Raw genomic sequence first — 14,134 nt, forward strand, 5'->3', positions numbered from 1 at the left:
AGTTATGTAACAGTAATTACAGGGCACATATAAGGTGCAATTTATCAAAGAAAATAAGTATCTTCAGCTCCATTTGTCTGATGGGAAAACCGAAGGAGTAAGATTGACATTGCACTTTAAAGCAAGTATTTGAAGCTACTGGGAGGTGCACGTGTACAGCACCGCAGGGTGGGAAAATGGTCTAAATGATGTGTTTGCAACCTATCATGAACCACTGCCCAAACCAGAAACAGAATTTGCATGTCCCAAAAGACAGCCCTTAATCAAAACTTACATATTCAAAGCGATCCTTGCAGAGCTGAACCATGAGATGAAGAAACACAAGTCCAGAGAACCAGAGGCACCACATCACCACTTCTTCCACTGTCTGAACATTCAGCACACCAAAAATGAAGATGAACTTGTAGAAAATGAAATTCCAGAATTTATCTTTGAGATGCTGTAAAGGAAGACATTTGGTTACTGTAGCGAAAGCACTGACAATCCACACGCAGGGGTGAGAAGGAGGGAAAAAAGAGAAAGATAAAAACCAAGATGGCAGTAGAAATGTGACAATACCTTAGCAAAAGCCTGCTGCGTGCACATCTTGAACAGTATTTGTTACCCTTACTGAATGAAAAACCTACTAGAAGTATTAGCAGTCCTCAGTATCTATCTAGTCTTTTGTACCACCACGGCATAACTGTGCAACACAGCACACAACGTAGTTTCCTGCCACACTTCTAGAACAGTGCTTAGCACAAAGCAAGTTTGATCTCAGTTTGATTCTCCATGCCCAAGCAGGACAGCTTCTGTGTTCTCTTTGCTAGAGGAACTGCCACGGTTAGTTAGACAAGATACCCAAATAGCCCAGCACCTTGCTTCCAAAAACCTGCCAAAAAGTACAAATGATTAAGAAAAGATTACAAAGTCCGCTCTTAAAAAGCACATCATCAACAGTGGAGAATGTGATGGATGAGCAATGAGAAAAAAATTATTCCCACACACATGCAGTATGAAAGAAACAATATAACGGTCTCAAGCGGCAGATAGCAAGCCAGCTTGTTGGGGGTAAAAAAAATATATGAAATAAAATGCTTTGTTGAAGACCACGATGAAATCACCAGGAGTTTAGTTAAGACAGGCCCAGAATTCCTTCATGATGCTGCCATTTTTGGTTTGCCAATATTAATAACCAGATTTCCTTTACATGAGAACTGAAGCATACTCCCACTGTCCAAATGCATGTGGATCCGCACGGTTACTGCTTTCCACTTCAGTTTTTAAGAGGGTAGAGAACATCCTGGAAATTATCAGTGGTTAAAATTCCACATCCTTATAGTCAACACAGACTGGAAAGAAAATCTGACCCACTGCAGTCTGAGAGTGCCTTGTTTTTAATACACTTCACTCAGAGGCTCTACTGGGTGTGAATCACAAATACAATAGGCTTTGAGAGATTAACAGCTATTAACAAAGCTTTTTGTGCCTCACTTCTGCATGTCACAAATCCTCTTTTTTCCTAAAGAACTGCATTTACACATTTTTTAAAAATACATGAACATGCTTCAAACCATTGCTACTGCAAACAGACAGAGCAACTTATGCATCTGACTTTCTTCTTTAAAAAAAAAATATAGACACTATTCAAACCACTGCTGCTGCTTTTATCTTCTGCAGGAACCTTTTTTAAAGGAAGTTTTTAAAAAGCCTGGGCTTTAATTGTCCTCTTGCTGAACTTTTAAAAACATTCTCACCTAGCCCAAGAGCAGGACTAAACAGCTTGAGCTTTCAGCCCTGCTTACTTCCTTTCTCTGGGCTTATGCCTGCCTACTCCCTCTTTCGCCTGAGGGCAGATAAACCATCCACTCAGTGTCTGAGGATGGAACGCACTTCTCCAGCAGCCAAGGCACAACAGAAGGTACAAGCAAGAACTCAGACTGCCAGCGCTGATAACTAACTACGAAACGTGCTGGAGGTTGCTGCTAAGCGCAAACTGAATAGAGCAGAACACTTTATAAATATTCTGAAATGAGGGTGCGCTTGTAAGAAATCTTACTAAGTTCATTAAGGAAGCAGGATTTTCAAGTTGACCATAGGCTTATAAAATCCAATAGCAACAACAAAAAAGAAGAGTTCCCTTCAGAAATAAACTGGAATCTTGTGACTGTGGGTATCCTAGCTAACCGTGAAGGGTTTCTTGGGCACATTGTTTTCTACCTGGTTTTATTGGACAGCATTTTCAAAGGCGAGAAGTATAATGCTAAGGTTCTAAAAAAAAGTTCTTCTAAAATTCACTTTTCTTGTGTACTTTCAAGTAATTCCATAGCAAAAACCACACCAGTCATATACAAAGAAATTATGAAACACCACAGAAATCCAAACCAACAAAGGTCTGCCGTACCTGCCTCTCACTGACACGAAGAGGACCGAACACCATACACTGGATTAGCTTAGCAACCAACATCAGAAAACAGCAGGCAGTGTTCACTAGCACCTGGAAAGAAATAAAGCAGTCAGCGACAAAGACTTTTGCCCTATTTAGAAAGAGAGAGAGGGAGAGAAAGGGAAAGAACGAGTCTAACAAAACCTACCATTGTTCACAGAATAGTTTTAGGGTGGGGTTTGGGGGTTTTTTCGGTGAAATTTAAGCCTGGCCTCTTCCAAGACATGCACAGTAGCTAATAAGTAACTGAACTTTTTTCTAGAAATACTAACACAGTCTGTTTGATACATCGTAGATCCAACAAACAAACCTACCTCTCCAAGACAAATCGTTTCATATAGATTAGCTAACCTGAGCACCAAGAAACATGGGGACAAAACCTACAGATCACCGAGATGAGATGCTCATTTTGTTTAACATACGACAGATGAGAAAACTCCAGTTTGAATCTGTTGTTACAGGAACAAGGCTCGGACGTTGTCTCAAAACATACTGAATAATGCACACCCCTCCTGTAACAACACTGCTTAAATCCTTCTTGGAAAACTGCTTTAAAACAAAGCGGCAAGGAGCAGAACACAGGGTCCTGGGAAAACTGCTTCTCGCATCTAACAAGACACTTGTAATTAACTTTTGACCTACAAAGAACACTAAAAAGGGGGGGGTGTGATGAAGCAGCCTCACCCTGTCATTTCTAAAGGACATAGAATAAACTTTTCCAAGGCCCTTAATTTAAGGTCCTGAGACCAAGTTTCAAGAGGCTGAATGTGCTCAGTATATTCAAAACTCAGCGCCTCAGTCAGGCAAGCACATTGTAAAGCTGATGTCCAATTAATACCACCTTTGACTGACAGACGCATAAATATTCAACAGCAATGGCTCTGCTAGGTTTTGATATCCCCTTCTTAGCCATATTTCAGCTACAGAAATTACTGAGCCAAGGTTCATATACCACTGCCAGGTTTGAGTTTCAAGAGCTACAGAAAATTGTTTTTCATTTTTTTTCTTAAATGGTGAGAATGCTTCTTCTTACCTGCACGACTTTAAATGTTATTAAAAAAAAAAAAAAAAAAGGCGAAGCTTGGGCTTTTGAATGCCTGGTGGCTTCTCACACAGATTTCTAGCTGATCAGAACAGGCAGTGCTTCGAGAAGTGGGAGCACAGCACCCACTAGGCTTAGCAGCAAAACCCCACCAAGAGCTTCCCCCAAAACCCAGCCACGGCGAGAGGGGGATGCTCAGGGACGACTTCTGACCCAAGCTTAACTTTTCGGGCGCTGGGCTTTATCGCAGCCCCGAAACCAGTCCGGCCGGGAGGGAGGGAGGGAAGGAAGGAGGGAAGGCAGAAGAGCGGCTGCGGCCCGGGGAGGGCAGGAGGTGCCTCCGCCGGCGGCCGGCGCCCCCTCCCCAACAACAACGACTACTCAAGCAACAACAACCACCAAACGACGCCTCCGGAGCCCGCAGAGGGGCCCGCCCGTTCTCTCCCCGCCGCCCAGCCACCGTGAGGTGCCAGCAGAGGCCGCTCCCCCGCCGCCCCGGGCTCCGTCTCCGCCGCAGGCCGCGGGGCCCGCCGCACCGCCCCGCTCCGCCCGGCCCGGGGCTCACCCAGACGCAGAGGCTGTCGGACAGTAGGTAGTAGGCGAGGTCCAGGGCCCGCGGCCCGCCGCGGTGCGGGAGCTCGGCCGGCTCGTTGCCTGCCGCCCCGCCGGGGGCCTGGCTGAGGGCGCGGTAGGCGCTGAGGCCGGTGCCCAGCAGGGCCAGGGCGCTGAGCGCCGTGTAGGTACGGAGGCTGGGCCAGGGGAAGCGCTCCAGGAACAGCAGCGGCATCGCGAAGCCCTCGCCGCCGCCTCGGCCCGCCGCGCTTCCCCGCGCTCCTGCGGCCTAGCGCCCGCCCCGCCGCCCCTCCTCCCCGGGGCCGGGCCGTCCCCGCCGGAGGCCGGGGGAAGGAAAGGGAACGGACCCAAACCCCTCGCCCCGCCCCGCTCCCCCGGGCGCTGAGTCACAGCCGGGGCCGTGCGGGGAGGAGCGGGGCCCCGAGCCCCGCCCGCACCGGGGCTGCCGCCACACCACTGCGGGCTGCGGGAAAGGAGGGCTTCGCCGTCGGGCACCCCAAAACGTGCCGGTCAAAGAGGAGCGCGGGGAGCTGATGCCGCCCTCGCAGCACTCCCACAGGCAGCTCGGGACAACAACGGGTCTAACTCCCGTCGCTGCGTGCTGCTTTGAAAGATGAGGGATGCTGTTAAACACCAGGCCGCGACAGCAGCGCTCTGTTGTTCTTGTAGCCCCTGACTTCCAAACCTCTGCCTTCCCTCACTTCCCCACGCCAGAACCATTCTGTTCTCAAAACCCCTGATAGCTTTACCTGATGGAGAGAATAGTTACCTAAAGAACATACATTTTGCTAACCATACATCCAGGCCTTCCTTCCATCTGTAGTGAAGTGTATTGAAGCGTAGTGAAGAATTCACCAAAGCGAAGAGCACTACCATTAAATTTTCCACTATTCTTTCAGTATCCATCCCATAATGCACAGCTTCAATCTGACCGAAGCATCAAGCTGTCGCAGTTGTTCTGCACACAGCATACCAGCACAACTGGCAATGGAGCCAAGCACTTCGGCCAGTTTCGGTTCTCGGCAGCACACGCTCTCTGACGATGCCTTCATAAACAAGGACCGTGCACAAGCAACAGTACACCTTCTGGTCAGAGGCAGAATTTGGAAACAAGTCTTTAAAAGAGTTAAGCAAAAGTATGGAAGGCTAAAGGCATTAGGAAGAGACATATCCACTGGAACTGATGTGTAGCCAAGCATGTTAAAAAAAAACCCAACCCCAAACCACCAAACTATAAAGGTTGATATTTACTACCTGCAAGAGCATGAAACATTGAGGTGAGAAAGCAGGAGTATCCCTTGCAAGATGACCAGCACACTGATCTACAACCACTCAGGGTAACATGGAACCACTTGCATAGGGCATTAGCAAAACATTTAAACATGACCCAGATTCAGTCCCATAGCTCTAGAAAGTACAGAAAATTAATTTTACTTCCATATTTTAACAGAATTTGTTGGGCTGGTATTTTCTTAAGGAGGCACAGCGGGAGAAGATATAATTTGTATCTCCTCCGAGCCCTGTACAAACAGTAATGCTTCCAGCTCAGTTCTGATAAGCTTTGAACAAAGGCTATGCTTACCTTTAAGTACTCATACTTCCTCCAAACAGCAGCTCTGTTCTCTAAGTTAAGAGGACTCAAAATTATATTGCACCTACATACACTGTTTAATTCCTCCCTCAGACTAACTCCCTGCTCAGAGCACCCAAACGATCCCTGAATGGGTTAGGCCCTCCTCTTGTTTCCAAGATCTTCTGTATTCCTGAAACGAAGTAATAAAGTTTAAAATACACACCTATAAGCAGGAGACAACTAAAGAAAAAAAAAACAAACCCAAGACAAACACAATCTTAAGCATTTTCTTTAATGTTGTACAAAAAAAATTTGGTGAGTATTACAATGAAAAGTGATTAAAACACTGACACCACATTGCCATCCTGCTACCTAAACAGTTGAGATTCACTTCTCTATTCATATGATAGAAAGTTTAGTGGCCTTCAGGAAAAGAATGATATTAAAAAAAAAAAAAGTCCTTGCATCACACGTATTCTTTTCTCTACATTTTAAAGCTGTGCTCACAGAGACGGCTTCTTCTATCAGGCTCTTCGGCTATATGGGAATTCAGTTGTAAATAAAGTTGAACCTAAAATTAAAAGGATTATACCAAGTGAGGGATTTTCCTTCTTTTTATTGAAGTGACATTTTGGAATGGATAAGTAAATGTTTTGTTTCTGCTCTTGATAAGCCTCCATCTAACAGAACAACAGTGGATTATTTACTCAGCTTTATAGTGTAGCATCTTTTAACAGCCACCCCTACGCTAGCACTGCACAGCAATCTTTTAAGTTTGCAGAAGAACTCATTATTAACATTTCATGTCTTGAGAGCTTCAAAGATATGAAAATACCAGTAAGGGTTCTGTACCCCACCAGCAACTATTTCACAGCATTTCAGCTATCGGGGCAAACTTTCTACGCTCCCTGGGCAACAGAGGGACATGCTTAACAGAACAACTAATTCTCCTCAGCTAAGTTTCACCACAATCAGCGTTCAGACAGTGGAAGCAGACATCCACCTCATCCTCCAGGCATCCCTCCTTTGGATGTGTCTGTTGCACTGGTACCAAACTGGCATTTGGCTGTGTGATAGCCACTGTTTTGCTGGTACTCGGGAGAAAGTATCTGCTGCCCTTAGAGCAGGGGGAAGGGGAAGCCCCCATAGCTACAATGGCCAAAATTGAGACTACACAGAGGAAAAAACACAGCACAATACAAGCCTGTCATGAGCAATACCAGTGCTGACATTCTGCCAACAGACTTTTTTCATCCAAGTAGGTGGATGACAGAACCTCTTCCCCGAGTAGCAGCTGTGGGATGGCTGGAATTCACGAACATTTGCTAGGTAACAGAAACCAGTAAGACTGGTGAGCTCTGGAGACCCGAGGTGCAAGTCGTTTTCAGGTAAGAAAGCCAAAGGGTGCGTACATTGGGGAAAGGAAGGGAAAAACACAGCTGTCCCTACAGATACTCATGTTATCAACACGCTACACGTTATAAACCCTACTACACAAGAGTCAAAAAAAAAAAGCCCACCACATTTAATCAGCACAAAGCTGTGCTCACACACACATCTAATTCACGGCTTCAAACACGTATCTTGGCTTTTACTCTCACGCTGTCCCTGACACTTGCAAGAAGCTGTTTCTTAGCCTGTACACAGCTTCACCCTCACTATCTTTCATGTTTTCCTTTGCTACAACTGCTACATAGGACTTTGGTGCTAGCAAGTGGCAATCGGTGCCTCTAAATTGTCCATCACACCTTGTCTGAGGCAGATTCTAAGCTCTTTGGGACAGCTGCAATCTTTCCACAGCTGATTTCTGTAGTGCCTAGTCTTGCTCTTGTGTTCCACAGCAAACATGTTCCCAAGAACTATAACACAAATAAATCACAATATACCTGCTCAGAAGTTGAGGAAGGCTGGAAATAATGGGTCCGTACCCCGGTGCATTGTCATAGAGCTCAAACAATGGTGCAGCGACCAGCTTGTAATTTTTGGGGACTGCAAACAAAGCTAAAACCAAATACAAGTGGATTAATACGGAAAACCACCACACATTCAGCCAAGGTATCACCACCCCCCCACCTCAAAACAAGATATCTATAGTATGAGAGTAGATTTATTCCTTCTCTAGTTAAATATGGGGTTCCTACGCTGTACATATACTGACACAGGAGCAGGAATGAGCATTTGCTAGGAACTCATGTTCAGAGGATCAGCTACCTTCAAAACCAGTATCAGCATTTAACTTTTTTACTGATCAACTACAAACTACTGCAAGCACATGACCACAAACTTGCTACCGCATTTCCTTGCATGAGATGCAAGCGTTCAGACAAGGTTATAAATACAATCTTGCAAGCAAACTCACCCTTTTCTTGAAGCTGGACCAAGAAAAGCTTTTTGTGCTCTTTTGGTTTTGTGATATGAGCTGGGATATAGGGATACTGGAAGAAAAAAAAAAAACACAATAAAAATAGGTTGTACAGAGCTTTGAGAATATTGTGCAATCTTAAATGCCACTTTATAAATTAACAAGCACTGTGCAAGCCTTCAATGTGTTGTATGTTGTTCTTTCATGGCATCAAATAATAAAAACCACTTTTACAAGAAAGTACTCAGAAAGGAATGCTGTTGCTGTCACAACCGTTGACAGGATCTAAAGAGGTGCCAGTACTCCTGGGCAGTTAAAACAACCCAACAAGACAGAAGTCCGTAACAGCAAACTGAGCAAGAATTTTCAGTGTTAAAGCACTTAGAAATAGGGTAGCAAGACTATTTTATTCACAGGGCATCTGTTCCATATGCAGCAATGCAAGAGTTTCCATTGTGGCTAAAACAGGAATTTAAATGGTGTGTCTGGCTCAGCACAGGACTGGTAGCTATTACATCCAGTGGCTTGTCACCCATCAGGACAGGGGTGAGGAGGAAGAGGGGAGTTACAAACTTTTTCTAAAAAGTTGGTCATTTCTCCTCAGCCACAGAAAGGAGATTAAATAAGTAAAAAGCTAGAAAAACTAACTGCTCATGCAGCAGGTACTCAAAGCCCACCTAGTAGGTTGAAGGCTTTGGGAAGAACAATCAATACATGACTGAAGACGACAAAAGTCAGCAGAAGTACTCACCTGTGGAGGTTCAAAGTTGGGTCTCCACCAGTTCCCAATGCAGTCATCAATCACCCAGTCTTGCTGAACACCATCCTGACGACCCAGTATCTACCAAAAATCCAGTTACAGTCAAAACTCTAACTACCCCAAGTAAATTTTTTTTAGAAAGCATATACTGGGAGCATGAAGACTTGCTGTAATAAGGGCCTGATGTAGTTCACAGATGCTCTGGGACAGCTTTTAATAGAATTTTAGAGCATTTTTGTATAAAGTGGCATTTTTTAGTAAAAGCCTCACCTGACAGGACAAGGACACTTTTGAGAGCATTTCAAATTCCATGCTGTATTCAGTTGAACCGAGTCCCATCAGACCAATGCGAAGATTGAAATGCACTGTTACGCTACCTGGCAGAATTAATTTGGGTTACTTGGCGAGCACGGAAGGTTAACTGGTGCATTGGGAAGACCATCTCAAAACAAGTCCTCATCAGTTGGGCTCCGCAACATATTTTATTGCCCATCTGCACGCTCACTTGCCTGAAGCCAGCCAAAAAGCAAAGCTGCAAATGAACACAGGACTTGAGCAGCAGCAGGGGGTCAGCCACTAGACCACTCTGTCACACCCTCATGGTGAAGACAAATGAAATGACTGCTTTATTTGTTAACTACCTGAAAACATCAACCACAGCATCAAAATAACAGAAGTGATAAGGAGGCTACTGTAATGCTTTGGGCTTATTCTTTGAACTCTAAAATAATCCAACATTCCAGTATAGCAACATAACGAAGAAAAACAGACCTCTGTCATTAAGCGTTTGAGCCCTTCTACCTCATCTTCTCCTGGATTGAGTTCACCACCAGGTCTGTTGAAATAACCAATGATGAAAGCTAAAGTTACGGTTTTTATCACATATACCAACTTTCACAGGTGAGTTTCGATATGCTTCCAGGCAGGGAGTTACAAATTCACTCAAGGCCCTTAAGTCAGAAGTTCCAAACATAACTTCGCTGAATGTGAAGACAGTAGGATAGCTTTCACCAAAACCGTAACTAAACTGGCTACTGTACAGCCCTTAAAAACAACACCTGTTATATAAAATACTTTAACTTCAGCAGGACAATGTATAACAATGTACATGATAACTTGGACACTTCTAATAATAATATAAAAGCACCAGAAGTTGAAAAAAAAGAGTTGTAAATACCGACCATGTTTGTTCTTGTCTCAAAAACAGCACTCACTAAAGCACACAGGAAGCAGAAAACAAAACTCCTGTGAGGAACCATCCTGCATTTGATGCAAGGTTAATGAAAAAAAACTATAAACACATTTTCATCATTACAGAGACTTGCAAAACTTTTAGACTCTAGCCTGTTTTGTCCACAAACATCCCCCAAATCAAGACATCAAAGAAGAATCTGGATATAAAGTTAGATTTCACACACGCACAAAATCGAGAGCAAACGATATAAATGTTAAAAACATAAGAGGACGAACACAAGCAGGATAACTTGAGACAAGTCAATCCCATCCAGTTTAAAAAAAGAAAACAAGCACCATTACCATCACTATGACTACATGATCCAAATGCTAAAATTTCCCTCGGCAGTGATAACCATGGAATGAACTGAAGCAATTTTCTCAAATTCAGATGCCTACCATTCTTGCTGTCCCCACCTCACCCCATAGTTTGCAAACAGATATCATTCTGCATTCACTGGGGTTTATTCCTTGAGCTCCACTTCACCATTTCTGCAGCCATAGCATAAGCATATTTAAGCACACCACCTTTCACAGTATAAGAACAACGCACTAACTACTGATGAGTTTTGAAAAGGATTTTACCATAGCAATGCACCATAACTAAGATTTCCAGTTGCTTCAAAACTGTCTCCCTACTCATGAGCAGAGTTGTACAAACACATTTTAGATGAAAACCCCACCATTCTAAAAAGTTTTCACACACTGTGTCTTTGCAAGACACGAATCACATTCAAAACATCTATCAGTTAGCCACACTTTACCCTCCAGCCCACCTGTTTAGTGGTCTGTGGCAATAAACTAAAAGTTACATTCAAGAAACAGACACTTACAGCTTAAAAAAAGTTGTACCCAGCTGCAGTAACAGCACATGGGGCAGCCTGTGCTCGTGTACAATCAGAACCCCTTCCACTGTCCGCCTCATGCCAATCTTGTCAAATTCTTCCCTCATGCGCTGAAACCGAGCTGCCACGGAACTGTCCTTCTCATACAGGGGCTCCTTTGTACCAAATGTGTAATTTGTCAGAGGGTACCTGTAAGGCAAAGAAAATATGTTACTATACAACAAGAAACGTAAATTTAAGTCACTATGACACAGCATCCACCCTGAGGCAGAACCTCCTCTGACTGATGGAAGGGTAATTCATTCATAGCACTAGTCTAGTTGTTCTTGGTTGTGACTTATGGGGCCCACACTGCACAAAGATCTGCGCTACGCAAGTGCAGAAAGTCCTGCTGATCAACACACTAGCGTGGTGCCGATTCAGAAGAAGGAAAGAAGCCCAGAAGAACCGGCAGCAACTGTTATTCAACAGCCACCCTATTTGATCGCCACACCACAGAGAAAAGGCAGCTGAGGCTCTGAGAGGAACCAGGAAAGGGACAGGAGAGAAAAGCTCTGCTGGGAAGGAAGGAAGCTGCACAGGACAGCGGGGGTTCTGTTTTTCCTGCGGAAGTAACGAAGAGTCTGAGAACTAAACTGTCAGAAGTGATTTTGTTTTGAAGTGGGAAATCAGACATCTGGATCACAGAAGAGGAGAAGTGAGGAGTGTCTACGTGCAGGGCTGGGAGCCTGGGGTAAGATCAAGAGTTTGAGAAGATCACTCTGTTGGGCTTTGCTGCTGGACCTCTGCCTCCTCTAGTGACAGTACAGTGGAAACTTGAGAGATTTCTCCAGGTAAGAAGGACTGAGAAGAGTCTGAAAAGAAAGCAAAGCTTAAGCAAAAAAATCAGTCAGTCCTAGAGAGCACAGAGGGCAACAGGAAAACAACAAAATCCAAGTAATGCAGAGCTGTGATAGCATGAGGCCTGGAGGGAAGACAGGGTCATCAGGCTAAGTCAAACAGTGAGAGGAAAATGGCTTCTGGGCAGAGCAGTAACGAGTTATCACCATGGCTTTGCTGACTTTTGGCATAAAGTAGCTAAATTAATGGAATAAATGACTGATTTAAAGGGAAATGTTTTTCCTGAGACTCATCTATTCCTTCTCCAATACTTAATTGTATCAAACTTGAGTTGTATACACTCTTCCCCTCCCTCAAATTCCCCCTCCCCCCAGATTTTCCACATTTTTAATAGCAAAGAAATCACAAGCCAGTTTCAGTTGTTAGAGCCTTTTCTCACATACACAAGTGAGACAAAACAACTAGTTCCCTAACTGCAGAAACATTTATTAGCAAGCTCCCCACTTCCCTTTCACTTAGAGCTTAGAATAATTTCCATTTTTAGATACACAGATAGCTTTATTAGTAATCTACTATACCAATCCACGCTATACTAATGTGTAGTCTGTACATCAAAACCCTTAGCCTATACTTTAAAAAAGAAATTATGGTTATAAGACAGCTTTCTGATGAGCCTTTTCTTCAGAAGCACCATAAAAATATTACAATCTCTGAAGCTCACATATGAACTTCCACAAGACTAACTGTGAATAAACACAGTTATACCAAAAAAATGCATATGAATCTGTGATTAATAGCCAATATTCAATTTTAGCTGTCATAGTTAACATGTACGGTTTCTGCAACTTGACAGAGGTACTTAGCAAAGAATACAACCATCAGAGTTCACTGGAAGAAGACGAAGTACATGGCTTCTCATATAAAGTAAGTAAATATTTATTAGCAAATAGCTAGTGTCTATGACAGAAGTTTTCTCTGGTAGCAGCCACTCTAAATTTAAACTGCAGTACCTGCACCAGCCCAAACACCCAGCACACCCAACCATATCCCAGCCACTACACAAGGCGAGCCTACGGCCCATCCATGCCAGTGGCCTGTCTCTCCCTGCTACCAAAGGCAGACACCCATGAAGGAGCATATCAGGAGAGACACAGATACAATCTTCACCATGCCAAACACTCCCCAGCCCTGGGGTTCACCCTTCCCAAGTCAGGTGCTGTTTCTACCACAGAATCATTAAGGTTGGAAAAGAACTCTACAATCATCAAGTCCAACCCCCAACCCAACACCCCCAGGCCCCCTAAACCATGGCCCCAAGTGCCACATCTACATGTTTTTTGAACCCCCCCAGGGATGGTGACTCCACCACCTCTCTGGGCAGCCTGTTCTAATGCTTGACCAATCTTTCAGTAAAGAAATCTTTCCTAATATCCAGTCTAAACCTCCCCTGATGCAGCTTGAGGCCATTTCCTCTCGTCCTACCACTAGTGACTTGGGAGAAGAGACCAACACCCACCTCGCTACAACCTCCTTTCAGGTAGCTGTAGAGAGCGATAAGGTCTCCCCTCAGCCTCCTCTTCCCCAGGCTAAACAGCCCCAGCTCCCTCAGACGCTCCTCATAAAACTTGTTCTCCAGACCCTTCACCAGCTTTGCTGCCCTTCGCTGGACACGCTCCAGCACCTCAGTGTCCTTGTACTGAGGGGTCCAAAACTGAGCCCAGTATTCAAGGTGCTGAACACAGTATTCAGTGCCGAGTACAGGGGCACGATCACTGCCCTGTTCCTGCTGGCCACGCTATTCCTGATACAAGCCAGGATGCCGTTGGCCACCTTGGCCACTCGGGCACACTGCTGGCTCATTTTATTTAGGGTATATGCTAAAGCATATCTACTAAACGCTCCACATCCCCCGGTGGCTGGCCAGCTTTCGGTACTCACGACACCGCTCAGTGGGGTGTTTCACAGTTTAACAGCATGCCTTGGGGGGGAGGGGGTGGGGGGGGTGGAGGGGTCCTCCAGAGCCCTCGCCTGCAGCCGGGGCTCCTCCGCCGCTTCCCTCTCAGCCCCCGCCTGGCGGCGAACCGGGACCCCAGACCGCCCTTCCGCGGCGGCTGCCAAAGGAAAACCCGCCCGAGGGGCGGCCCCAGGGTGCGCGGGGACGGGGTCGATAACGGGACGGGACGGAACCCGGGGAGGCCCGCGCCGGCGCTCACAAGTTGATGGTCCTCTCCAGCGTGAGCGGCTTCGTCTGTTGGATGTACTTGTTGCCGAACTGGTTCACCCCGCGGGGCCAGCCGGTCTGCGAACGGTTGGGCGGCACGACGGACATGGCGGCGGAGCGGGACGCTGCGATGGAGCGGTCAGTGCTCAGCGGCGGGAACAGCCTCCGCCATCAAACGCCACGCTTCCGGCGCCACCATAGAGAGGAGCCGCTCTGCCTCCGTAGGGGGACGACCCAGCCGCCCTCTCGCTGATATCCCT

General features: G+C 45.5%; 2 protein-coding genes across 2 annotated transcripts in view; both read right to left on the reverse strand.

The window, feature by feature from the left end:
- Positions 1 to 4,368, reverse strand: part of AMFR (autocrine motility factor receptor) — a 37,308-nt gene extending 32,940 nt beyond the window's left edge. The window contains exons 1-3 of the mRNA XM_075101741.1: positions 4,033 to 4,368; positions 2,384 to 2,476; positions 275 to 439 (exon numbers count right to left, since the gene is read on the reverse strand). Coding sequence (XP_074957842.1) covers positions 275 to 439; positions 2,384 to 2,476; positions 4,033 to 4,254 — 480 coding nt within the window. The 5' untranslated portion in view covers positions 4,255 to 4,368. The remainder of the gene's footprint in view (positions 1 to 274; positions 440 to 2,383; positions 2,477 to 4,032) is intronic.
- Positions 4,369 to 5,886: 1,518 nt separating this feature from the next.
- Positions 5,887 to 14,092, reverse strand: NUDT21 (nudix hydrolase 21). Its single transcript, XM_075101745.1, has 7 exons — positions 13,867 to 14,092; positions 10,802 to 11,002; positions 9,507 to 9,570; positions 8,727 to 8,816; positions 7,973 to 8,048; positions 7,500 to 7,614; positions 5,887 to 6,184 (listed from the first exon to the last, which is right to left on the reverse strand). The coding sequence occupies exons 1-7, from the start codon at positions 13,980 to 13,982 to the stop codon at positions 6,163 to 6,165; spliced, it is 684 nt and encodes a 227-aa protein (XP_074957846.1). The 5' UTR covers positions 13,983 to 14,092; the 3' UTR covers positions 5,887 to 6,162.
- Between the last annotated feature and the right edge of the window lie 42 nt (positions 14,093 to 14,134).

This window comes from Phalacrocorax aristotelis, chromosome 8 (genome assembly GCF_949628215.1).
Source record: "Phalacrocorax aristotelis chromosome 8, bGulAri2.1, whole genome shotgun sequence".
NCBI classification, from domain to species: domain Eukaryota; kingdom Metazoa; phylum Chordata; class Aves; order Suliformes; family Phalacrocoracidae; genus Phalacrocorax; species Phalacrocorax aristotelis.

Bases quoted from the DNA above. Each gene is read 5' to 3' on its own strand.
- NUDT21 (XM_075101745.1), bottom strand. From the start codon at position 13,982: ATGTCCGTCGTGCCGCCCAACCGTTCGCAGACCGGCTGGCCCCGCGGG. The intron at 8,049-8,726 runs GTGAGTACTTCT...TTTTTCTTCCAG, and splicing joins CCAACTTTGAACCTCCACAG to TATCCCTATATCCCAGCTCA. The intron at 6,185-7,499 runs GTATATTGTGAT...TTTTAATTTTAG, and splicing joins CTTCCTCAACTTCTGAGCAG to GTTCAACTTTATTTACAACT.